Source organism: Thunnus albacares, chromosome 22 (assembly GCF_914725855.1).
Source record: "Thunnus albacares chromosome 22, fThuAlb1.1, whole genome shotgun sequence".
Lineage (NCBI taxonomy): Eukaryota > Metazoa > Chordata > Actinopteri > Scombriformes > Scombridae > Thunnus > Thunnus albacares.
The window spans coordinates 13,816,535-13,843,511 of NC_058127.1; the positions used below are offsets into that span (position 1 = coordinate 13,816,535).

Genomic DNA, 26,977 nt, shown 5'->3' on the forward strand with positions numbered 1-26,977 from the left:
GCACATAATATATGAGCTAAATGTAACATATGCAAATTGTTAGGAAGAATATTTCTCCATCCACTCTAGTTTGTGTCCAACCTCTTTCTCTCAAGTGTCCATAATATTACCACAATATAGGACTATTTGTTACAAATATTGCCTGGGTGTCTTGGCAATGACCTCTGTGTCTCTAACAGTCGGTTGCTGTTAATGTCGGCAGTCTTTGGAGATTTCCCTGCTGATTACTTTTTTTCTCATGCTAAAGTTTTCGATTCACTAGGGAAATTTCATATCATGGCTTCTAAAAGCCCGTTGAGACATCCCATGCGATATTGGTCCGTGCGGCGTGAGCTCAATCAGGCTAAACCGGGCTGAGATGATCAGATCTCAGCTGAAAAGAAGTGACACAGTCTCCCCCTTTTGTGCTGCTGCCTTGGTGTTTGATGCGGTGATGTACATGCTGCACTGATTCCATTCATTCCCATCAGCCTCGCCGCCTTCTGTCCCTGCTGCAATTTCACCATCTTAACCCCGGCTGACCCCGAGCAACACCACACAAACACACTGAGGGAAAGTAGACACACACACACACACAAAGACACCTACAACTCTTTTTCTTCCTCTGATCCGCGTTTCTCTTTTTTTTTCCCGCTCTCGCTTGCTTTCAAACCACACAGGCACATACAAACACAGCATCTTGACCCGAGGCATTTTCTCTGTCATGAGATTGAGAATCAGTCAGGGTATAGTCTTAACTCAGATTCTTTACACCCTCCTACACACCCACACGTTCAAGATATAAACACTATAGTGCACATCTTCCCCATCTGGCTGGTTAAATCTTTAATGGCATATTCTAGTAGCCCCGCTCTCTGCGGAGAATGTAGGTTTTTATGCCGAGGACCTCACAGTAGCTCCACAGGATGAAGTCCCATTCAGACTTGTCAAAGCCAGCTGCTACGGTCCCTGCAGCCCAGCTCCCCGTCACCACAGAGGCCAGCCAGCCCTGTTTCCAGGACTGGGGAGCTCCTGAGCGACGACGGCGGGCCCTTTGATCAGAGACTTGGATCCTCATTCATGACAGTTCTGGGTTGTCTGGGCCATCTCCGGAGTACCGTTGTTTATTTTTACGGGGTGGTAGACCTAGATATATATGTGAGCAGGGGGGGGAGACGTCAGCAGAATTTAGGGTCTCTTTGTTTTTGCACGTAGCGAACGCATTTGTTCAACATTTCGCTCTCTTTATTCTAATTTCTCTTAAAATTTCTTTCTCTTTGTCTCTTTCAAACACAATTTTTGGCATGCAAACATCTCACAGACATACCGTTACCGTCACCTTCACCCGCTCAGTCCACCTCAAACACAGCCGCCCCAGCCAACACACAGCACACACACATGACAGCAAGAGGAGACTTGCTGTCGTGTGTGTCCAGAGCCCGATGCATGGATCAGAAGACAGGTTGGAAATAGGGGAGGCATGATGTGTTTCTATCACAGAGAAAGAGTGAGCTGAAGAGCTGAGGGGAGGGGAGAAAGGGGGAGGACGGGAGCTCGAGGTGGGAATAACATCTTCCCTAGAAACACTACAGAGGAAACACAGAAAGAGGATTGACATGCGTAGGTTAGACATGCCATAAGAGAATCCCTGCAACGACTCCATTCGGCACATACATCTCTCCTCATTCATCTCCCTCTTTTACTCTACGAAAGTATCAAAATAAGCTTTGATATTACATTATTTCCATTATCAAGTTCTTTTGATTTGGTCCACATGTGTGTGACCATCAAGATTATTGTTGACAGACTTGTATTAGCTCATAAGACAGTCAGTCAACTGTGATATAACCAGCTTTTTCATCGGATATGTCATTCTCTCTTTATGAGTGCGAAATCAATCGCAGCAAGTGTCTTTCAGAGGGCACGGCTCAACACGAGACAGGTGGCAGTGCAGGGCTGTTAAACACACACACACACACGCATGAATATACACACACACACCACACCTGGGTGAGGGGGGCTTTTATCTAACCTGTCGATGCAATAAAGCCGGTTTCCATAGCGATAGCAGGGGTTGGCATGGTGATGGTGTCATTGACCCGGAGATTAAGCATGACAATGAGCCATGACTGTTTTTTTTTTTTTTTTTTTCTTCTTCTTCTTCTTCTTTCCTCTCCTCTCCTCTGCTCTCCAACAGTCTCAAATTCCCTCATGTAAAGACCACTAAAGCTTGATAAATGCCTCAAGGACGCATATCGGCGCACAGTATGTAGCCGCTCATCCAGTTTTGCGGCTTTTTTTTTTTTTTTCTTCTCGCCTGGCTATGTAGTTTACCGCATGTAAGAGGATAGTTGAGGATAATGTAGCTCTTATTTTCTCTTTCTGCTTCTCCCCCCCATTCACTTAACATGATGTAACTGCTAACATGATAGCCCAGACTGGGTGGTTTAACTCTCATCTTCAGTGGTAGTTGATCTACAAAGAGTAGTAGAAATGAACAAAAGCTATGATGTTGGAAATTCATCTTTCTCTGTATGCTTTTGCAAAAAGATTTAATTTATTTTTTCATTTTCATACCATACAACATATTAATTCTAAGCAGGTGCGGTATTTATGACAGTGTTCAACCTGGAGTCGGTATGCATACTAAATACTCAAAGAAAATAGAGGAGCTCCAAAAAAATCTTGGGGAAAAAAAAGAACATCTTTGTATCTTTGTGATGTTTAAAGGATAAGGCTTTAAAAACACCAAAACTTAAGTCAGTGTCTCAAAACTTGTGAACAAATTCTCAATTTCTCCCAATTTTTCAACTGAAAACATCATCTTTAAAAACAGGTCACGTATATATTGTTTCTTTTTTTTTTCTTTAAAAAAAAGGCTAAGTAATTGCCTAAGAGCTGGGCACTGTAGTTTTTTTGCAAACATTACTCAAGCAAGAGTAAATAATGCACTTTTAGGGACTATCTATATCAAGCTTTGGCTGCACAGGCAGTACTTGAGTGTAGGATAACTGAATTGACAATATGAAAAATATAGAAGATTGCCATCATTACCCTTTAATTTGCAATGTCATTAATGCATGTATTGCATCCTTTTATGTTAGGACAATAACTATTAACTACTGTCTGCAGTGTGGGCGTTGATTGACAGCTGTGATTGACAGTTCACTCACCTGCTGCTCTCCCCAAGTTTAATGTTGCTTGATTACGATATCTGCCCTGTTAGCACAATTTAGCTGAAGTAGCTAACATTAGCCCAAACGTGCACCGCAGTAAGCTAGCCTTAGCTTGGGTCCGAGGTGGCAAGACGTGTTTCTAGAGCGTGAAAGGCAACCCCCCGCCCTCCTTATTCTGAAGTTCCTGGCTCCAAATAGTTGGCGTTGACCATAAGCAGCAACTCTGGGCTTCAAACTGGCTCCAGTGCAAACCAGTGGATGGTGTCACACCTCGCTACATCCATCTTTATAGCCAGTCTATGCTTTAAACTCTGCTCTGTGAGTGAGACTGTATGTCTTTCTTTGATGAGATCGTTCCCTTCTTTTTAGAGTCATTTGTCCCTTGACTGTGCCAAAGCTTATGCAGCAAAATATCAGAACAGTTGACAGAGTGTTTCATTGATTGATTGACCATGCGAGTGATTGATTTGTTGATTCATACTGTAGCTGTGTACAATGTCTTAGTTGCCTCTCCCAACTGGCTCATCAGATAAAGTGCACTTAGCCAGAGTATAAAAAAACCATTCCAAGGATGAAAAACCAGAGGAGGGAGGGAGAGAGGGAGATCTACTTGGCTATTGTCACTTTAGCCTCCTGTGTTTCTTGCACCTGCGGCTGCTAAAGTGTAATAAGAACTACTGCAACCCTTCTGTCCCCTTTCAAAAGGCAGACACACATACTGTACACATGAACTCATACACACAAACACACACACACACACACACAGAAGAGTGAAGTTTTAGCTCGTCAGCTGTCATGCTGTAATCCACTTTAGATGGCCTCATTCCAGGCCCGCTCTCCGGCTAAGACAGGGGTGTTAAAACCAGCCGGCAAATATTTGGACACTTTTTACAGTTTGGCTCTGGTAAGTCGAGTAGGTGATGGAAGTGACAGTAGATTACACAGAAAGGTGGAGTGTGTGTGTTAATGTGTACGTGCATCTGAACACCCGATTTTGTCATTTTTGATAGGAAACACCGGGTAGTTTTTTATCCTAATCTCTATCTTACATACATACACACACACAACCACTCCATTCATCCTGCTGTATCACCGCGAGGCGAGCTGACAGAGACTTTGTCAGCAACTTGGAGAGTGGCTGTTCTGCCCCCCCCCCCCCCCCCCCCTCACTCTCTCTCTCTCACACACTAAATGTCTCTCTCTCAGCATTACTGTAGTTCAGCCCAGTGCCTCCATCGTCTTCTGACACATCACTGCAGCATTGTGAGTCATAGGCGGCCATCTAAAAGGCGGGCGGGTGGATGAGGTGACCGGCAGGGCGTCAGTCACAGCTTCCTAGAAGATCTAAGGTGTTTGTCGGCTGCTGCAGCTAAAATATGTCAGTTTGGCTTCATCATGAAAAACTTATATTGTTCAGGGTTCCTTAATCAACCTTCTCATATCACTTCCCATTAAGAAAATCTGTTAGATCACATTTATCCCAATGAGATTTCATTTCATGTAAGAAAAGTATGAGGAAAAAAACACAAATTATGCAGTTATAAATATTTCTTTTTGAAGTAACCCTGAGCTAAAACGTGCGCTCATCACCGGAAACAATTTGGGCTTGAATTCAGCTCGCAACCTGTTCTGTCAATCACAAGTGAAGATAGTGAGCAGCCTGCCCTACTTATCTATTAAACTCTTTATTTTGCCAGGAAGAGAGCAGAGAGAGTTGTACACAGGGGGAAACCCCTTACCTTCTTCTTTTTCTTTGTTACTTTTGTTGTTTCTGTATTTTAAATATGTTTGGCTCTTGTTCTCTGCTTAAATTAGCACTATTTTCTTATTAGGCTTCTTGCTTTATTGGACATCCTTGAACATTCCCATCACAAGGGGCGTTTGTGTGTGTTTTAATTTATAACAAAGCATCGGTTTTGTTTTATTGCAAATACTTAAATATTCAAGGGTCTCAGGATTATATTTTTATCCCTTCTACTGTTTTTTTTTGGCCTCTACACCCCTACAAATGCATTATGCAAGTGAGTTTGGATCCAAAATGTCCCATAATACCTAACCTTGCAAGTGACACCTCCTCCTCCAAACCAACTGATATTGTACATGGTAGCGTGTCTTCTAGATCCAAAAGATGCTGCAAAATGGTACCACATTTGTGCCACACAGACACATCCACTGTGTGGATGTAAATTAATTTACCAACAGGCATTTGCAGGAGAGTAGGCTGTCCTACAGACCACGCCACATGCCATCCTCTCATTCTGCTTGTTCTCTGCATCTGTTCCCACTGCGAATGCCAAGGGAACAAGGAGTCCAACACGGAGTGGCTTTGAAGCGTCATTGCCCTGAGCGCACCAACGTAGTTTTCCTGCTCAACGGAGCTCACAGTCGTTCGGCTTGTCCCTCACTCGCTCTGCGTCTTCGCCCCGAGGCTGTAGCCGCATGTGAGTTACAACACATGGAGTAAAGATCAGTTGGTCATGTAGTGGAAGGTTTCCAGTGATTTTTTTTTTTTTTTTCCTCTCCTCTCTCCTCCTATTGTCCTCCAATGTGACTGATAGAGCACATCAAGGGACCGTGCCAGGAAACGGCCCTGATCATTTCCGACGGTATCGAATCGGCTGTCACTCAAATGTGTGTGCAGAGCGGCCGAGGGGGGAAGAACGGAGAGTCACTGGAGCTTACAGTAGATATGCCATGTGGAGTGGGAGATAAAAGTGGGATGAAAAGGCCACTATTTAATTTGATGATGCCTAATTATGCAGCTACAGTGTTGAGCGTTCTGGTATCCGACTAAAAAGATTGCGGAGGTCGATCGCTGTTGGCTTTGGTGTGTAAGACTAATGGTGACGATGACGACGATGATGATGGAGGCAGTGGTGGTGCTGATAATAACGTTAACTTACAGCACATAATCACACTTAAATCACATTTCATAGTCATATTATTTCCACAAATCTGCATACCCACATTTGATTAGTACATTCATTTCCTTTCATTTAAAAACAGTCCCATCTGTTCTATACATAAAGCAAATCTGCTCATATTCTTAATACCACTGATTACTGAGCATTAAGAAATCTGGCTAAGGCTGTGTATTATACATAACTGTGTCATTCAAACATTTGCTGTGCAGCAGCAGAACAAATCTGCCTTTTCTTATTGAAAACAATGAATTATGAGTAGGACTGGGTATTGAACCTCAGTGCTTTTATGGTACCAACTGAAATGTCTCCATAGCACCAGGTAAGTAAAGCCAGCATCAAATGTAATCCTATTTAGTATCGTTTGATTGGATATTTCTTCATTTAAATGATGATTTTGCCAAAAGGTTCTTGTAGGGTTTGTGTGTGTTTAGACAACATTTAACATTTAAGAAGTTTAGCTTCTTTTGTCAAATGAAATAGAGAAAAAGATGTTTATTATTCTCAAAGTAAGATATTGAAAAAAAGTGTAATTGTGATAAATGGTATTTAACTTTAACAAGGTATCATATCAGCACTAAAATCAAAAGAACTTCAAACAATAACCAGCCCTAATTACAAGTGAAGTGAAGCTAAAATCAATTTTTTTCCCCTAATAAGTTTCTCTGATCCTTCATATCAAAGCTGTTTAATGAGATTATTCCCCCTTTTTCATCTTCCCTCAGTTTAACACTTTAATAGCTCTTCTCTGTCAGTTATATATGTTTTTTTGTGTCATGATATTAAAGGTTTTATATTTACATGATAGTTTGTGACGTATGGCAGGCAGATAGCGTTTTCATCGAACAAGCGCAGGTTTTTCAAACATGACTGATATTACGTGAGTAGAGAGGTGTGACGCTTTCTTATTTAAACTTTAAACTGTGATGTTAAAGCAATTTCCATCCGAGATAGAGCTGACAGCGTGCACCGCAGCGCACACAGAGCAAGGATTGCGGTGGCAGGTACATCCCTGATGTCACAAACTGGCTGGTAACCGTCCCCCCGCTGCACCGCAGTTGCGCCTGTGGCTCTGGAAATTGCTTTAAATAAGTTGCACCGTGTGCATCATTGACTCCACTATTCACCCTGCGCCACTGATCCAAAAAATAGAGCCCTAAAACAGTTTGGAAGATCACAATGATACACATCTCCTGTCTCTGTTTCTCACCTTCCCTGCCCTCTACCTTCCCCTGCCACCCCCCCACCCCCACACTCTTCCCTCCTCAGGGTCTGGTGGGAGAAAAATACGGCAGCATCCGAGTGCCGGGGGAGGTGGAATCAGCGGAGTTTGAGATGATCTTAGATGCTGCTGTGGAGGCGGGGCTGGACACACACATCTTGGAGGAGTGGTACTGCAGGGATGAAAACTCTGTGCCACCCGCATACTACCTCAAACCCAAAGCCCAGATGCTTAAGAACTACCAGAACTCTGTAAGTCCGACTAACCTGTTTTCTGAGCTATTCCCTTGTGTTATTTTACCCACATTGCCGTCATAACGTCACTTACAGGAGGTTTTAACTGCTAGTGTTGATAATGGATTCTTGTCCTTGAAGAACATATTTTCATATGCACATCAAGAACAGTAAACCAGCTTTGTTCGGAGTTTGTGAGGAGTCTTTTGAAGTCCTGTGCTTAAATGTTCACCCACAAAAAAAGAAAGAGTAAAAAGAAGTTTTAGTATATTTTCAAATGACCCCATAAAAGTGATTTAACAACATTTCTGTGAGCACAATTAATTTTAAATAAAACTGTTTAGCTTCTGAGTCCCACCTTCTTATCTTGTCCCAAACTTTATGGACGTAATGAAATATCTGGCTGAGTTTTCTTTAAAAACTGCATGATAATGCCGCCTTGAATTTCACTTAAGTCATAAAAAAAACAGTATATTATTGGCCAGGGAAGCACTTGAGGATTCTTTGAAGACGGTATAATCTCAAGAATCAATCGTGCCCGTAAAGTTGTGTATGCTTTATGTTGTCGAGCGATTCTGCATTCATTAAAACGCCTATTCCGAATCCTCTCATGAAGCACAAATGTGTTACTGTACATATCTGCACAGTGCTTAAAGATGAGATGATGTGATGAGAGTCCTCAGTCCAAACTGTAAAGTCAGACTGTCCTCTCTTTGCCCTCTATCCCGCTTAGATGGAGTCAAGCAGCGCAGCCAAGAGCAAGAATGACAAGGCCTGGAGGAATGTGTCGGAGGAGATCAAGAGGATCTTCCGAACGGCGGTGCTGCAGCTTCAAGAGAAAGGGACCATGAAGAGCGCTCAGGCCAAGAAATTCCTTTGTTCTGGTTAGTTTCAGGTCCACTTTTTTTATTTTTTCCTTTTTCATCTTTTCATGTCAAATCTTTTGACGGCTTCTTTTCAAGTGGGAATACTGTCTGGTGGGTAGCTCTCTTCTGTCTTTAGTAGAGATTACAAATCTGTTCTGTTACTTTTTTCATCAATAGTTGCCACAGTAAGCTATTTTTCTCCTAGAAAATCAAATAAATCATACCTTTTAATATACATTATGACAGATATTTGTAATAATGCATCACAGCGTGTGTCTGATTGGAATGACGTTTACTCGCTGGAGTTTTCCGCAGTGTTTTATAGCAGAGGAGAGCCACCTCGTCTGAAACATTAGAGGACGTTCATGCATTTTTTTTTCCAAAATGCCATTAACCTTTAGGGGAAAAAGAGCAAAGCAGCTGTATCACACAGGCTACAAATCTAATAACTGGATCTGTTGTTTCGACCGTCATCTTGTAACATTGATAACAAGAGATGAGATGCAATCAGGATCTGTCCGACTCTGCTCAGCAGATGACACTGATTGATCGATCACATCGTACATTCTCCTCACAGTAATTAATCCAAGCAGCGGAACACTCCAGTAGCCGGATAGGCACTGCGCATGTCACATAACCACAACGTCCCTGGTTTGATTCCAGCCCGGGACTTTTATTGCATCTCATACCCATCTCTCTCTCTACTCGTTTCCTGCTGCTTCTTCACTGCCCACCATCCGATAAAAGAAAAAAGCCAAAAAAAAAAAAAATCCAAGCAGCACATTGCAAAATCAGGTAGCACTGTTTTTCTAAAGGGCTTTTTTATTCAATGATTTTTATTATGTTTTGTGTATGTTTATATGCAATATTTTAAGGCTAATTATTGAGTTGCTTTGCTGTATGTTTTGTCAGCCATAAAAGCACAATTTTCCAATTAATATGGTTCTTAAAATAACTCAAAAAATACTAATTATGGATTCTGAGCTCTCCTGTTAAGTTTAAACATTAAAATCGAGAATTGAGTCAAGAACCTTAACAACGTTTCTCAATTTTTCATACATCTGCTATTGCAAAAGCTACAAGTGTAACTCTTAGACATTTAATGTGTTCAACATTAGCTCCTATCTGAAAAAGATTCTCCATCTGGGATTCTCCCAGTGATTACTGAACTGTTTGGACAGCACTGAACTAATCTTTCCAGACATCTCTTTCTTTTCTTAGACAATCATTGTTGGAAATGATCAGGATTCGATGACAAGCTATTGTTTTATAGGTCTGTGCCTGGTCCTGTTTTAAGAGTCCGGGCACAGCTTGTAGTGTTTTGCAGAATAATATAAAGCTAATTAAGTAAATGCAGTTCAAGTTGTATAATTTAATATGAAAAGTAAGCACTTCTTCTGTGTCAGGAAACTGCAGTTTTTGTGCATTTTAATTGAGCACATTGGGCTTTAAGCGGTGCTTGATTGTACTGTACGGAGGAAGTTGTGCCGTCTCCTGGAACTCCCAACTTTCCTTTCACACTTTTCTCTCTCCCGCCTAATTAGTAGGCTACCATGTGAGCAAAACTACACAGGAGATGCTGGCAGGATTTCAGTCAGCTGGCTCTTTGTGGGGGAGCCTGTGATACAGTTCAGTAGCGCCGGCTTATGTGATTTTATCAACTTTGTTTCTCTTTAAATAAGGCTCAAGAGAAATCTGTCTAATCTGAGGCTAAAGGCCTCTAAAAGCCGTTCAGATTTGCTCCCGAGAGAAATCTAAATCCTACATCTGTTAGACCGCTATCTTTGGAAGTTGTGCATTACAGTCCAGCGGTGGTCCTTATCGGCTGCTTAGAGAAACAATGGCGAGTTTTCACAAGTGAGAAATTAAGGAAGATTTCACCAGAAAAAAAAAAAATTACAATTCTTTTTTTTTTTCCCTCTCATTTCAGCCTTGGAGGATGAATTAGACTTTGCCCTTGGGAAACAAACTCCTGCCTTTCTCAGGAAATGTGTCTGCTACATTCGCAAGATTTCCAACTTTGACCGCTTCGCCAAACTCCCCGACATGGCCAAGTACATGGACACCGTGGTTAGCGCCGACCGTGTCATGCGCAACCAGGAAGCCTATGAACGCCTTCTGAAGGTACGGGACGAGTTCATCCCCACAGTGGTGGCTGCCTCCAACCTCCGTGTCTACTCTTCGGTCACTCACTGCGACATGAAGTTAGGCTACTCCCAAGAAGTGGAGAGCCACTACGTTGAAGGTCTGTGTAAACAGTTCTACGAGGACATGGTGGATATCATCCAAGCCACAGTCCAGCAGAACTTTGACACAGAGACTGACCCGCTGTACGATGAGATCCTGCAGCACCTGTCCCTCTGTAAAAACTACGCAGCGCTCTTCGAGTACAAGAGCGAGTCGCTGGATTACGTGCAGGAGTACGTTCTTCCGTCCAAGGGGAGCAGAATGAGCCCTCTGGTGGTGTACGGGGGACCCTGCACCGGAAAGACGCTGCTGCTAGCCGAAGTTGCTAAACAGGTGAGACATGAGAGAGGGAAGCGAGCGAGTTATAGTGTCATCTTTCTGCTTTTTAGTGATCCCCACCTATGTGTCTCTCTCACTTTGGTCCTCGCCCACTCTCACATTGTGTTCCCTCTTGTGCTCGTCTGTCGGTCTGATGTGAGCATGTGTCCATCTTTGTACAACAGAGTATGAGGGGGCGTGCAACTGTTCATCTCTTTTCACCAAACACTTCCTTGACCATCTGTGTGTCTGCCAAGACAGACCATCACCGTGCACATGGCTCTAATTTCCTGTGAAGCCATGCGGTGTGAGTGTATGTGTGTGTGTGTCTGTGTGTCCGTGTACATGTCCACATCTGCATATCAAATTGTAGGTGAGCATTTGTTTTTTTTTAACATTTGTGTGTGAATATGTGCAATGATGTTTTTGATGATGTTTCATTTGTGTGTGTCAGTATGCCCATGTGCCCTATTCTCTGTTCACTGTCTGGCTTTGTGTGCGCCATCTGGCTGCCCAGCTACATTAGTATCACGCCGTAACCCAAGATTACACAGCAGAGACCCACAGATCCACCCCTCCTATCAAACCTTTGTAATAGATGTCACATTCACACATTCTTATTTTAAGTGGCATTCAGGGTGTACACATACTTTATAAAATGATAAGAGACAAAATAGGCAAAACAGTGTTCAAGGATTAGCACTCAGAATGAAAGATTACAAGGGGAAACAACTTCAGGACAGACAACTGTAAAGGTACATACACACACCCACAGAGCAGAGCTCATTGATGAAGAGGAGAGGGGATGGAAAGGAAAAATTATATTATATATTAGTATTACTTTATATATTAGTAATGGATGAACAAATTCCATGATCATTCCAGCTTATAGTGCTACAAAAAGTCTGGATTTTAGTGCCATATCACCACATTTTTCCACCAGGGGAGTTCTTTCTTAGAGCATGTCCCGATTCCTCAAGTGAAAACAAGTTTTTGTAAATTGAAAAGGATAAATATGCTTTCTTAAATCATCAGAAAAGATGTTACACAGGATACACAGGATGGTGTTTATCTATTTTATCCGTTCAAAACTGACTAATAATTCTCCTAATTGAAAAGAAATAGCCTGTTAAAGCGAAAATGAATTAAATAATTCATTTAAATGGTTGTGGTTAACATTTTCAAATATTATGGAGTATTTTTGAACAATTACTGCCCACACAGATAAACTGACTGCTTAATCACACAATCGTATTACATTAATACACATGTGTGAGTGGGATGTGTTAGCTGTGTTGAAACTGCCCACATCATCATTTACTGAAAGGCTGAAGGAGAAGAACTGTGTCATAAAATACTATAATGTCTTGCTCCTGGTAATAAGCTTAAACATAATCAGATAGATGGAGTATAATTCAAATGTTGGGTGTCTCTCACAGCCATGTGGTCCTGTGTATTATCTTCAGCCATTTGTTGCTTATAACAAGTTTTTAGAAAATCATTTTAAGTCCTGTGTGGCTCCTGTGTTGAAGGAGGAAGTAATGTTATTAGATTTAAGCCAGACTAAAAGGTGCAAGAGTGTCCTGGGGCCTGTGTGCCTCTGTGCTGTAACTCTGTGCTGGAGTCCAGTGGGTGTGACTCACACCTGATCTGTTCGGTTTGATTCATCTGAACCCCGGAGGCATTTATAAAATGTCTTTACTCTTGAGCTCTGACCACAAAACTAAAAGGCTGACAGAAAATATGGTTCTCCTCTGAGTTGACTGAGCTGTTTGTTTACAGCACAGACCAATCACAGCTAATGTCATACAGCTATGTGTAAATTTAAAGGCTAAAGTGGACAAATTATTTTCATTAATCTTTTGATCATAGCGTCATTTTCCATTATCATGTAGTAGCCTTAGAGAAGTTATGCCCTTCTTCTGTTTCTAGTGTCTCAGTATCTCAAACAAAAGCCAGTTGTTATATGTACAAGAAGTATGTCTCGCACAAAAAATAAATCTAGTTATCTATAATTTGCACACATAGTAATGACCTGTGTGTGAAACATGCAAATTTTAAGATAATGAGCAAAAAAAAAAAGAAAAGATGTGAGGATTAAGCTTTTTTTTTTTTTTTACAATGTGTGTAATATCATAATTTGCCACGTGTTTCTGCTGGATTGGGATGTAAAGATACATGCACGTAGTAATGACTGGATGTTGGTTTTTGACAGCATGTCTGTATCACATCTTAAGTTGCATACTCACAGAAGCATGTGCAAAGACTGAAAATCCTTTTTACCACGAACAGGGAAGTGTAAAGAGTTAAGTAGATAGACTACGGTAGGAATTTGAACACACTGAATGCATAGCCTCGGGAACATGATTTCAGCTGACTATTAACGCCCCAACTGATAACGATAAACGATAAGTGTGTCTCCCCATTGAGAGAAAGAGAGAGAGAGACGCTGTGCACATTTACTCATGAGGCACAGCAGTGTAACTTCATTGATTATTTAAATCTCCTGACACACTGACAGGATCGGTCAGGATCTAATGTTAATTAACGTTCTCTGTTCTTCTACACATCTAAAAGCTCAGCTGTTACACAGTCCAGGTTCATACAGTGAAATTGTTTAGAGTAAAAGCAGCTGTCCTCCTGATAAATCCTGCTCCATCAGAGCTGTCTAAAAGGCTAAAAGTTTAATTCTGTTTCCCTTGGAGAGTTTCCTCTGTCCTGTCAACTTGATAACTGCAGTTTTCAGTTTTGCTGTTTAAATCCTGCTGTTTAAGTCCCACGATATTTGCTGCAGTGACATTACTGCTCGCATGGAAACGTTTACAATTACTGAAGGCAGCCTCTAATCATTAAAGTAAATCATTAAAGAAAACACTCATACATCACAAGAAATCACCTGGAAAGCTTGCAATGCTCGACATAATTTAAAAAGCAATACAGCCTATTAAAGGGACGGGTAAAGGTGGAGTGTCATGTCCACAGTAAGCAGTTCTGTCAGGCTGCCGGAGACAATTGTAACCAGCATGTGTCAACCGGGTCCATGAGCCACCGTGTCACGTCCGGTTCTTTTACCCACTCCATTATCTTTACGTGCAGGGTCTATTTTTGCCTGACTGGCTGGAACACACCAGAAAAAAAATTATTACCCCTGCTTTCCGTGGCTGTGACTAAATGTATATCTTGTGTGTGACATATAATTAAATGTCTTCAGTCTTCCATGATAACATTATTACAGTGAGCTCTAAATCCTGGACCCAAATGTTTTAAAAAAATACACACAACTATGTGTATTTAAAAAAAAGTATGAATACACAACTTTTCTTACGAACTTTTATTTCTAATAAGACCGATTGTTTGCTCAGTTGAGTCAGTAGAGCTTTGTAATGATAACAGGTTTGTGAAGATACATAACAGGTTTATATATCATCAGCCAAAGCACACTCAGTTGAAGAATAGGAATTATATACTGTATATCATATGATAAATGACACTACTTATTAAATAGGCAATTATAGCATAATATACAGCAATAATGGCTTCCCAACAGTACCATGGCTGCTTTGGCACAGTTAGAGAATATTGCCAATGTAAGAATTGGTCTTCAGAGACTCTGCTGAGTTTCCGGCCTATGATAATGGCTGGCATTTACTGTACACAAGAAGGTTAATTAAAGTTATGGCTTTCATTTATAGCTGATTGTAATAGTAGGAATTAAGCTGCGCAAAGGCATACAGATTCACAAAAACTCAGAGTGTTTCAGAGTTTGAATTTAACTTTTCATTAACAGTTGAAATTTATAAAATCGTATAACTCATAAAAATTATGTAGGATGGCAAAAAGATTGTATATCATTGATTCAAAAATGTTTTGAAACAGACACTCAACCACACAGACACACACACGTAAAACATATTCACAATTGTAAATACTCCACTGACACATGCTGTGTCTCTCTCTATTTCTCCCCATTTCTCACAAATACACACAGCTAAATGTGGAGTAGGCGTCATCACTGTTGCCCTGAAAGTGTCAAATAACATCTTAATGTCTCCGGAAATCTCAGCTGGGCCATTTAATGAATTCATGAATGAAATTATCATATCAATGAAGCTCCAAAGTTGGAGTAGTTCTCATTCATAGAATATTCTAATTGTATCATCATTCTCATGATGATACAATTATTCATATATGAATTGAAATAGATGTATTTGTGACATTGTCAATGTTTGAGGACGTTAAAATGAATATTATAAATGTTTATGCATTTTCTATGTCTCATAGGAGATATAAATTTGGTGTAGCACAGATACACTGTCATAATGTAAAAATAGAGTAAACCTCTCCTGCTTGCTGTGCTAATGAGCCCTTGCTCATACTGTTAGAATAACAATTTATCACTTTAGGGCTTTGATTATTCTAGTTGTTTGACTGTGGTTCTCTGATCAGACCTGGCAGAATACAAGTAATTTTTACTCACAATAAACAAAAACAATTTCCTGGGCCCCATGGAATTGAGATAAGATTTGTATTTCACAAATGTGTTAGGGTTTTTCAAATTGACTTTACAGTTTTACAGCCCTATGTGTTATTCTGATATTTAGAGAATCTGTCCATAAAAAAATGTATTCTAACAGCCTTCTCTCTCAATCCTGTTTTTCAGGCCTACACATGGCTGCAAAAAGAGATTGGCCCTGAAGCCGACCCAGTGGTCATTGTTCGTTTTATTGGCTCCAGCCAGCCCTCCACAGACCTACGCACCCTCCTCCAGAGCATCTGTGAACAGATTGCAATAAACTACCGCTGCCTGATTCACTTTTTGCCTAACAAGATCCAGGAAATGAGAGAGCTCCTGATCAACCTTCTAGGGGAATCATCCTTCCACAGGCCCCTAGTCATTGTCCTGGATGCGCTGGAGCAGCTTTCAGATGCTGATGAAGCTCGCAAACTGTGGTGGCTCCCCATACACCTGCCTCGGACAGTCCGCATTGTAGTCTCAACTTTGCCCAACAAACATGGCATCCTGCAGAAGCTCCGACACACCATCCATGATGAGGGGTATTATGTCGAATTAATCCAGAGGGACCGCAAGGTCTGCAGCCAAACATTAAAGCAGCAGTTGCTGGGTGTGAAGAGAAAGGTCACCTCAGGCCAACAGATCTATGTCAATGAGGCACTTGCCAAGTGTACATTGCCAATGTTTGTCAACCTCATCTACAGAGAGGTAGTTCACTGGAGGTCTCACAAAGATGTTGACGACAAATCCCTGTGCTCCACAGTACATGAAAGCATAGAACAGCTATTCTACTCAGTGGAGAATAAGTTGGGCCAACGATTTGTCTTCAGAGCATTGGGGTATATCACCATGGCCAAGGCAGGGTTAACTGAGGTCGAGCTTGAGGATATTCTATCCCTGGATAACATAGTTCTTGGTGATGTCATTGTGGCATCTTACCTGAAAAACCCCTTGAGGATCTCTTATGACCTGGTTGCAAGGCTCAAAGAGGAGCTGGAGGGTTATCTGGTTGAACGTCAGGTACGCAACGTCACCCTGATGGTCTGGGCCAACAGACACCTGCATCTCATTGCCCAGAAGCTGTATCTTAGCAACGAGGAGGATGTCCATCAAATGCACAGCCTGCTGGCAGAGTACTTCCTGGGCGCATGGTCAGGAGGCAGGAAGAAGATCTTTACTTACGATAACAACCATTTCACTTCCCTAAATATATCTCATCACAAAAACCCCCACCATCAGCAGTCCCATGAGAAAACATCTTCTGACAAGTACTCCTATGATAGGCAAACTCCTGAGCAGCCTTGGGTGTTCCAGTGCAACCTTTTGGAGCCTGACATTTTCTTTGTCAACCACAGGAAGATGACAGAGCTGGTGTACCACCTCACCAGGAGTGGACGCACTGATGACCTCATGTTTGGTGTCATCATGAACTTCAGCTGGCTGTACACAATGATCAAGATTGGCCAGTTTGAAAAGGCTTTAACAGACATTGACCTAGCTTACAGCTACACCCAAGAAAAAGAACTTAAGTTCCTGGCCACCACTCTCCGTAGTATCAAGGTAAAAGTGCTGAAGAACCCAGCATCACTCTCTGCAGAACTGCAGCAAAGGCTTCTGCCAGTTGTCACCTCCCTCCCCAAGCTCAGACACCTCCTCCTGGAGTGTGATAAAGATGGCCCAAAGTACTGCTCCATCGTTCCTCTCCACTCCTCTATGGATGTCACTTACAGTCCAGAGAGGCTTCCTCTGTGCTCAAGCTACATGCAGATTGTGGAGATCTTGCCCACTCTAGCCCCAAACATAGTCCTCGTAGCCCTGGAAGATGGGTCTGTCAGCACCTGGGATGTAGAGAGCAGACAACTTCTACGACAGATCGACACAGCCAGATCTGTTGTGCTGGGAATCAGGCTAACCACTGATGAGAAGTATCTGGTTGTGGCCACCACCAAAAATACGCTGCTTATCTATGATAATCACAAGTCCTGCCTTTTATCTGAGGTTGAAATCAAGGGGTCCAAGCAGGGTGGCGTCACTGGTGGGGTGGCCTTCATCAATGGTTTTACTTTGTCCACCCATCATGCTTTGGCTTGGCTTGAGGCAAGTAAAGATGTTAATGTAATTGACCTACTCTACGGCTGGCCTCTCTACCAGTTCCATTGCTGGTATGAGGTGACCTGTGTCCAGTGCTCTCCAGATGGGATGTATGCCTTCTGTGGCCAGTACCTCAACACTGCATCCATATTTCATCTGGGAAATGGTGACAAGTTGGCCACTGTAACCTCCGAGTTTTCTGGGGGGTTCGTCAAGTCCATTCTTGTTCTGGACACCCTTAACCAAATGGTGATGATTGACAATGAAGGCAGTCTATCAGTATGGAACACCAAAGAGATCACCAACCCGAGACTGATGGAGGATTATGATTGCAGAGGGGATGATAGTGAAGTGGTGGGCATTGAGTTATCTGAAGACCAGCGCTCTATTCTCATTTGCAAAGCCAGAAGTATCGAGGTTCTGGACACAAAAGTATGGAAAATGGTGGAGAAGTTCAAAGCCAAACGTACTGAACGCTTCGTGGCTGCTGTTCTATCCAAGAATGGACAAAGCATTGTGGCCTCCATGGAGAACACCTCCTCTATCTTTGTCTGGAGGAGGGACAGTGGACAGTGCATGGCTAGCCTGATTGAGATCTCAGGGGCTATCGTCAAACTCATTAAATCAGTCCACCACAATCTCCTCCTTTCTGTTGCCAGCAGTGGAGTGCTGTCTGTTTGGGACATTGATATCATCACAGCCATGTCCAATATTGACAAAACAGGTAAGAAGATCCAGACCTTGCAGCTGTCTGGCAGAGAGGATTACGTGTTTACCATGGATGGTTCAGAAGCTGTTCACAAGTGGAACTTCAGCACTGGCTTTATTGAGACAGTCTTCAAGCATGAGGGCATGGTGGAGAACTGTGTCCTAACCTCCTCAGGGGATCTCATGGTGACTTCAGATGACAAGTCCAGTCAGTACATCTGGCAAACTAACACTGGAGAAAACATCTTCCGCATCAATGGACAGAGAATCTCCCAGCTGCTAATCACCCACAATGACCAGTTTGTGGTGTCCCTCTGTGAGCAGAACGCCTCTAGAGTCTGGAGACTCGCCACTGGGCACAAGGTGTGTAACATTTTGGTCACCCTCCAGAGTGCACTCATCACCACAGCAAACACTTTTCTTGTGGGAACCTCCAAAAACAAGCTCCTGGCTGTCAGCCTTTGGTCAGGCAGTGTGTCCAAGAAGTTTGTCTGTGATGATGGTATTACCATTGTCAACTTCAAGCTCATTCCTGACTGTCCTGACTGTGTGGTGTTCATCACATCCACAGAGACTGTCTTCATCTGGAGTGTGGCAGATGAGTCAGTTTGCAGGCGTGTCCAGTTGCCAACCAACTTCCTCAAAAATCTAGAGGACTTCCAGATCTCCCCCAATGGGAAACTAGGAATTGTCTCCAAAGGTGATGAGAATATTAATGTCCTGGACCTTCATAGTGGGAAGCTGCGGCTTGTCCATGCTGCTGGTATAATCTGGCGTCAGAAATTATCAAGAGATGGACGTTATCTAGTATACGTCTGTTTCCGTAACTGTGATGAGGATGACGATGCCGGTGTTGTATCTAATCTGATCGTGATGCGCCTTGCTGATGGTAAGAGCATCGGCACATGCTCCTTGTACAAGACGCCCACCTTCTTGTCTCTCTCTCAGCGAGCACTAAACATCATCATTGGCTTTGAGGACGGTAGTATTGGCACTTACACAGTGGTGGACCGTGTAGATGCTGCCCTCAAGATAAAGATAGCCACCTCCAACAGCCGACAGATTGTCAACAATGCCTCGCAGAAGGTGCGGCCCAAATGTGGCAACCATTCCTTTAAGACCATCGCAGACTGCACTTGGAGGGAGTCAACAGAGGTCTTCTCCAGGGACAGCCCCATCAATGTGTCTGACTCCGGTGAAGGTGAGTCGACCACACCTACAAAAAAGACTGAACTGCTGCAGTGAGTGGGTCAGGATCAGGGAAGCGGGTGGAGTTAAGAAAGAAGGGTGGTGATAAGTGACAAAGTGTAGAATCTCTGGGGTTGCAGTTGATTCTTGTTTACAGCCACGTGATTCAGCTGCAGATGTCAGCCCTCTGGGTAGTTAATGGGCCGACCATTTTAACGCTGCACTCAAATTATGTATTACTTACTTCCAACTTATGATACCGTTTGTTTGTTTTACACACAAAGACTGTTAGAAAAATACAATGTTTTTGAAAAGAAGAAAAATGTTAATTCTGTGAGGTATTAGTTTGCCATTATGTGTCCTTTTGCATTTGAAGAACAAAGTTATAATTCAAATGTCTTGGTCAAACATTTTCAAAGCCATTCCAGTGATCTTAGCCACTTTCATTTTACATTTCCTTTATTTACATTGTGCACATTAAGCCATAATGTTGTTCTTTAAAAAAAAAAGAAGAGTATATTTATGTTTGTATTAACATCAGTTGGTACTGTACAAAAAGGAAGAACTATGAACATATGTACATATCTCTTTTTGGCTGCTGCAATTTGTGCAACTCCTTAAAAATGTTATGTTGTGCTTAATGCAATCAAAGTGAGTGCCTGGAATTTAAAATGTTCTTTATGTGCAGATTACAAGATTTATGAAAATGCAGGGAATTTGTAAACACAGTATACACACAGTTACATAATACTTGCATTGATGTTAAATCTAAACGATCAGTGTATTGAAATCCAGTCAACAACACGAGAGATTGATGGCATTGCTTTTGTAATGATGGTTATAGATTCTTGGAACAGTTCAATTTGATTTGGATTTACCTGCAGTTCCATCAGTTTGTGAGCTGCTTGTTTTAAGGGGAACACCACTATTGAGCATACAGTGTAGCATAGCACCATACACATTCACGCCTTAACCAGTGTACTTGCTTTAGGTTTAGTGGATTTTGTTCAAATGTTCCAGTAGAAAAACGGAGTGATTAGTCCAAACAGCTTGGCCATGTGAATATATTAGTAGGTGGAAGCACTTTACGAGTGGTTTGTGAGAAATTAGTAGATTTATTCATATGAAACATTGTATAAATTGTTTTAAGTGATCTAGAGTTGTCTTAAAACAGGTATTGGATTCACTTGCAAGCTACAGCTGACTAACTTGAAATGCTACAGTTTCTCTTAAAGCCTGGTGTCATTATAAAATAATAACAACTGACTGCAGAGATGGGGGATTTAGGAATGCACAGGCTTAAATAAGGGTCAGTAAGATCTTGTGAAATGATGTTCAGAGATCTTTTCAAAGCCTACGTTTGTATAAGCCTTTGTAAACCTGCATGACAAATTCAAGGTTGTGAATGTGTAGAATTTTTTTGTCAACAAAAAAAAAGAGAGACTGTTGAAATAAGATGTGTACACAAATTACATTAATGGTGATGTTCTGCAAAGAAAAAAACTGTGAACATCTTTTTAGATTCACATGTACTTTATTCTAGTCTGTGCTCAGATGTTCACAAAAGTGTGAACATCTGAGCATCTCATTGTTGATATAATTTTTGCACAAATGAGACTCAAACATTCTTTTTCTCTACAAAATCTTTTCTACACATTCACAAAATTGAATTTCTCATGCAGAGTGTTCACAAGTTTACAAGGGGTGATATATAAGCATAGGTTTTGAAAATGTTTTGACCTTCATGTGAGCCCGTACAGTAGAAATCTGACTCTGGTAACATCATGACAGGCTGAAATAAAAGCTGCAGTTCGCTGACAATCTAAAAGCATAAATAATTTGTTTGGGAATCTCTGAGGCTGTACCTTGCAGATACCGGGATAGCTTTTTTTAAGCATGTCTGTAATAACCCAAAACTTAATTTGAGTTCTGCGATTTGAGCTCTAATGAGACCAATCATCAAGAAAAACACACACTTTCACTTTGACATATACTTTTTAAGGGCTATTCCATCTTATTCTATGTTTACTAGTTTTGAACTGTTGAGATAACGGCCCTTAGATAATGTCAAACCGGGTAGCAGCATCAAGCTTTAAAATACTTTACTCCCTACAACTCAAGAGTTTCTAAATTGAAAAAAAAAAATTATATCATGTAATTGCCAAAGTCCCGATTATAGTTTGTGTTTCATTTTGTTGACATTTGTTTTTTGAGGCTTGTACTGTAATTATATTGTTACCAAATCGTTTCAGTGTTCTACTGTGATTATGTTTATGATAGAGAAAATGTGCTATCTTTGCTAAAAAACAAAAAAAAAAATGTTGAAAAAGAGTCATCCTATGATATATTGGAATGCCAGTTTAAGAGTATATTTGAATGTGTCCATATGGAAGCCAGTAAATGGTATTATTGTATGTTAAAGTAACTTGAATGACTTTTAATAACTTACATGTTTGCAACTCATAGTTGACATACTGGTAATGAATGTTTCTATGGTATTCTTTGTATTGTCAGGACTGACTTACCTGTTTAGAGATTTATATTTTCATAAATGTTGTACTTACATTTTGTTACAGAGTTGTTTAACTGGAATTCAAACAGAAAAGAAACTTATGTCTGAAGCAATATGAAACTAGTGTGTATGCATTGTTTGTATGAAACATTTTAATGTAATAAAATGGTTCACTTTTTGCCTCCAGTCCACCGCCTCCGGCTTGTCACTGTAATTAGAGGCTGCTATAAGACATTGCGATCATGTTTCCACATTTAGGCACAAAAGTGTTTTTTATTTACCGCCTTTGATTTCAGAGAAGACAATGACTGATGTGAATAAGCTACATTCTAATTGGCTACAAATAGCCTGATCCTGAAGCAGCAGTGGCTGTTAAGTTGCAGAGCATGCTGTGAAACAGGAAATTTCCTGTTTCACCTCATGCTCTGCAACTTAACTTGGTGTTTTTTTTTGTTTTGTTTCTCAGAGTGAGAAAACACTGACAGAGCTGACAGCCTCAAACACACACACACACACACACAAGCTGTAAAATGATTTGATAGGCCAGTAATTGCTCTTCCGCGCTTGATGCCGAATGCCTGACAAGCGTGGTGAATATTTCTCCAACACTGGCTGACATTGTCATTATAATTAGCCGATGCATGTGCAGTGCACCTGTACTGTACCCTGAGCCAATCACACACACACACACACACACACACACACACACACACACACACTCACACACACACAAACACACAAATTTGCAAGGTAAACACATCCAGGATGACGCTGTGATTGGCCAATAAAAGCCTGTTGCTTTGGGCTACCATTTTAATTTCCCAGCGGTGTCACTCTAAGCCAATCTGTGTGTATGTGTTGTGTGTGTGTGTGTGTGTATATGAGTGTGTGTCCTGTCTCCACGGCAACATCAGGTCCACAGCGGTGACAGGCTTGGCCACGCCTCTCATTGTAATGATGGTGAGCTCATGTCTGTTGGCTATCGGGGCTGCCTCCAGTCCTTATGACAACAAGGGCTTGACTATCGCTAGCACATTCCACCTGCAGCGCCGCACAGGCATATAATTACACCGCTTGTTTGTTGAACAGGAGGTCTCCACAGGTCACACAGTGTGCGTCTTTGTGTGTGTGTGTGTGTCCCGTACAGTAGGTACAGTATGACATTGCCTCTTATTTACTCAGGCTGGGAAAAAAGCCACTTCATTGTCAGCGGCATTTACTCTATAAGCTAGGGCCCTCCTTTTGTCATCCATGTATTTTTTTCTGACTGTAACCTGTATTTTCAGGTTATGGGGAAACCTGTGAGTCACCCATATTTCTCTCTCCCTTCATTCTCTGGCAGGCCAGATAAACCAACCACAGCTAAACACTTTAACCTCACTGGCAGCTGAAATTTAAGCAGAAGGAAAAACCCTGCACAGTAAAAGCTTTAAAAAAAAAAATCCACTGTTTTTACACTGTTTGACTAACTAAAAGCCTTCCTCCAAATATGGGATGTTTGCACAGGGAAATCACACCAATTTTTAGACAAAGCCAACATTTAACACTTTAGTTACAACAAATCCTATCATCAAAACATATCGGCTAAAGATCACCGCTCATTTCATCCCTTTTATCTTGTATTCTTCCCCTACATTTCCCCACGGCCTCAACGCTAGACCCCAGATAGGAAAGATAACTACCAACAAGCGCTGACCTAATTTTTCCTGAGCATGCTGGGAAGAGAGATACTGATACTGTATGTGGAGGCTTCCTTCTCCGTTTCTGTCGCTCAATTTTGATTTCAGGTGGAAAATTGGAGATCTCAGAGGAGCTGTTCGCCTCTGATAAGTTAAAGAGATTAGGGCGCCACTCCACTCCGAACCGCTGTGTTTGGGGTTTTTTGGAGAACGGAAGAGGAAATGGCGAGGGCACAGGTCGATGTTCAAAGAAAAATAGTTGGACGCAGTTAAAAAGCTCCTGTGCAAATGTTTGTCCCATGCAGGTCTTATCCTTGAGTCATCAATAGACTCCGTTTAGCCATTGACACAAATTTAAAGGTAAATAATGGTCCAGCTTTGACTCATACATACCAAAGTCCATTTTTTATTTGTCTGTTTACTGACATGTCACTGTTGATCAACAAGGATATTAATTTTTATTGTTTTATGGTATGAAATGACTTTTAAATTATAAAGTCTGAAGTCAAGCACACCTGAAATAAAGATTCAAATAATTTCCTGTTTCCTGTTGTAGTAGAAGATTAGGTCAAAACTACAAAGTCAACATACCAACCCGAGTAGTCTTTGTTTTTCTTACTGTAGTTGTATTCTTCACCTCAGAAACAGCAATTTAGACATAAATCTCACCAAAAGGTCCATTTAGTAGCCGTTCTGGAACTTTCAGTCGTATCACATGATCATCAGCAGATTGGGATGAACTTTGAATTTCAGCTTTTGAGCCAAAATGGACAAGAAGTCCTTAAAGTAGTAATAAAAATTAAAAATTTAACTATCAACATTTCTATGGCCGATTCATGTGACATAATCGAAAACTCCAGTACAGCTTGGTGAGATTGTTTTCTCAGAGTCTAACGGTAGATGTTTTGTCAACCATCGGTTTGTTGCATTTGTTTTCACCTGCTTGGAGAACAACAGGGTTTGATAAAACTGCACCAGGACAATTCAGATGCTGTTAGTCGGGCCTTACGTTACATAAAAGGACACTTAAACCTTTATGTGATTGGGTCAACTTTCAGTCATTCATAGCTTTGTTGTCTAATGTGCAAACAGAATCACGTGGTACATATTAGGTTGAATAAAAAAACAGTGGAAAAACAAACACAACATTGATCATGTAAAAAAAAATTGTAAATCAACTTTCATCTTCTCCTTCCTCCGTGTCAAAGTTGCGTTCTGGTCCTCTCACAAGAGCTTTCTTGCAGAAAAGGGAAATGTAAAAAAGGAGGAAGCAGCGGAGTGAAAACAGAGATGGGCCGTATCCTTGAAAGGGTCTAGAAAGGGTCTATTTTGCATCCGACGTGTCACATTGTTGTCATGTTTTGTGTCTTTGCCATCTTGTCAACTGCAGCCAAAGCAGGAAAATGTCTCCAGTGTTTTTCATTGATATTCTGAGTATTTTCTTTTCCAAAAGCCCGAGTCTGAGGACACCTCATACTGTAACTTCATCTTCACACATGAACAAGTCAATGAATGAGTCATGAAAAACTGTTAACACATAAAAACAAGGTAGCCACATTTTAACATCTCATTTGTTTTCATCCTGCTAATTTCAACTAGACAGCTGCAAGAGAAGTTATTAATCTCAGTCAAAGGAGTATGCCACTTGTTTGTTTAATAATTAATTTATGTTACTCCTACTGTCAAGAAAGCTCAAGGTCCAGTAATGTCAGAAACTGGCCAAAACTCTTTAACCTATTTCGATCAAAACAATTGTATATTTTGTAGCATTGTCATGAGACAGCACTAAGTAAATTTCAAATATGATTTTTGTTTTTGACCCCTCCAAGGACAAACTTACTTCTGTAAACACTGAAACCGGTTTTTCAGCTGTGTGTCACAGACTGTATCATGCTCACTCATTTTAATACATTTTCTGAAGTGTAAATGTTGGATTTATTCACACTCAGAAACATATAGTACCTTCTCTGGGCTGAAGCCAAGTTTTGTTAAGTGGGTAGCAAGTGCTAGGGGTGATTTCACTCTAATCGCATCCTAGTCATATGATCAACCATAGTAACTGTGAGGAGGCAGGTCAGGTTAAGCTGTGTCAAGTTAGACGCAGGTTCACAGCGTGAAACAGGAAGTCAGGTATATTAAAGCCCCATGTGGTATCTTGCATAGGACTTATAGGTGCTGGTGTAATGCTAAATATGGGTCTGGTGGTGGTTATTACTAGACAGACATTAAGAAACTGTATTTCACAAAAAACCCTCCATTGGTTTGATACTGAATCATGTTTATAGGATGGTTCCCAAAATGGTTTGCGACCTCCTAAAACAAACCAAGCTCTCATTACAGATTATGACAGTGAGCCATAATCATAACAGATTTTTTTTCCTCAGACTGTTACATGTTTCATTTAGATCAGAAAATGATCCTTTTAATCTACTTGTGACCCCTTAAATTTATCTTGGGAAACTCTGAGGGGCTCTGACCAGATTTGGTACCACCCTGCTAATTTTAAATTTATGTCAGCCTTAAAAGGTGTGTACAATCTTTTCTGCTAAGATAGCGACACAAGTTTAGTTAGAATTAGGGAGATTTGGGGAATTCAAAAAAAGTCTGTGGGATATTCATTTTTATATTTACTTTTATTAACTTCTTTAATGATTAATCCTTGATATTTTCTCTTTGGTAAAGCACTTTGCTTGAAGATAATTTCTAAATACAGTTGGATAAATTGTACATGTGGTAGTCATAGACTGTGAAAAAATATGGACATAGCCATCATGACGTCACCCATTGGTTTGTGGACTACTGTTTTGAAGCCTTGAGTTTGGCGAATTGACTGTCGCCATCTTGGATTTGACCATCACCATCTTTGATTTTTGGAGCCAGAAGTGCCCATATTTGGACGAGAGGGTGGAGCTGACCCTAGCACTAGCTTCTAGCTTGGTTAGCACCGGTTAGCATGGTACATTTGTAGTATATGGTTAATTGTGATAATGCTAATGCTAACTTTTGCTTGTGAGAAACAGGCTTAAAACCATTAAAACAAAATGTACTCACTGGAAAAACTGAACTGGCGATTCCTTAGAGGGTCTTTTGGTACTTACTGACAAGACTATTTTAGGTGACCAGAATGTTACAATTAAATTTCATGAATTATAAATGAAATACAATTGGACCTCTTTTGCAACCAGTGGAGTCGTCCCCTGTTGGCCATTAGAAAGCATGCAGGTCAGGTTTCAGGCACTTCCGCATTGACTTCACTTTTCAGACCGGGAGTCTGACCACTTGATGGTACTTCAGGTGTTCAGGGTTTATTGTGAAAATGATGACAGGAAGCAGCTGTGTAACACTGGGTGTAGCTTGACGGTGGTCCACTAGTTTCCCAGGCTC

At 41.2% G+C, this 26,977-nt stretch overlaps 1 protein-coding gene across 2 annotated transcripts in view; it reads left to right on the top strand.

Annotated features, from left to right (window-relative positions):
* Positions 1–22,100, top strand: part of LOC122973371 (NACHT and WD repeat domain-containing protein 2) — a 45,236-nt gene extending 23,136 nt beyond the window's left edge. For both annotated transcript variants that reach the window (XM_044340820.1, XM_044340821.1), the window contains exons 5-8: positions 7,346–7,549; positions 8,265–8,415; positions 10,328–10,917; positions 15,563–22,100. In XM_044340820.1, coding sequence (XP_044196755.1) covers positions 7,346–7,549; positions 8,265–8,415; positions 10,328–10,917; positions 15,563–19,459 — 4,842 coding nt within the window. In that variant the 3' untranslated portion in view covers positions 19,460–22,100. The remainder of the gene's footprint in view (positions 1–7,345; positions 7,550–8,264; positions 8,416–10,327; positions 10,918–15,562) is intronic.
* Positions 22,101–26,977: the final 4,877 nt, after the last annotated feature.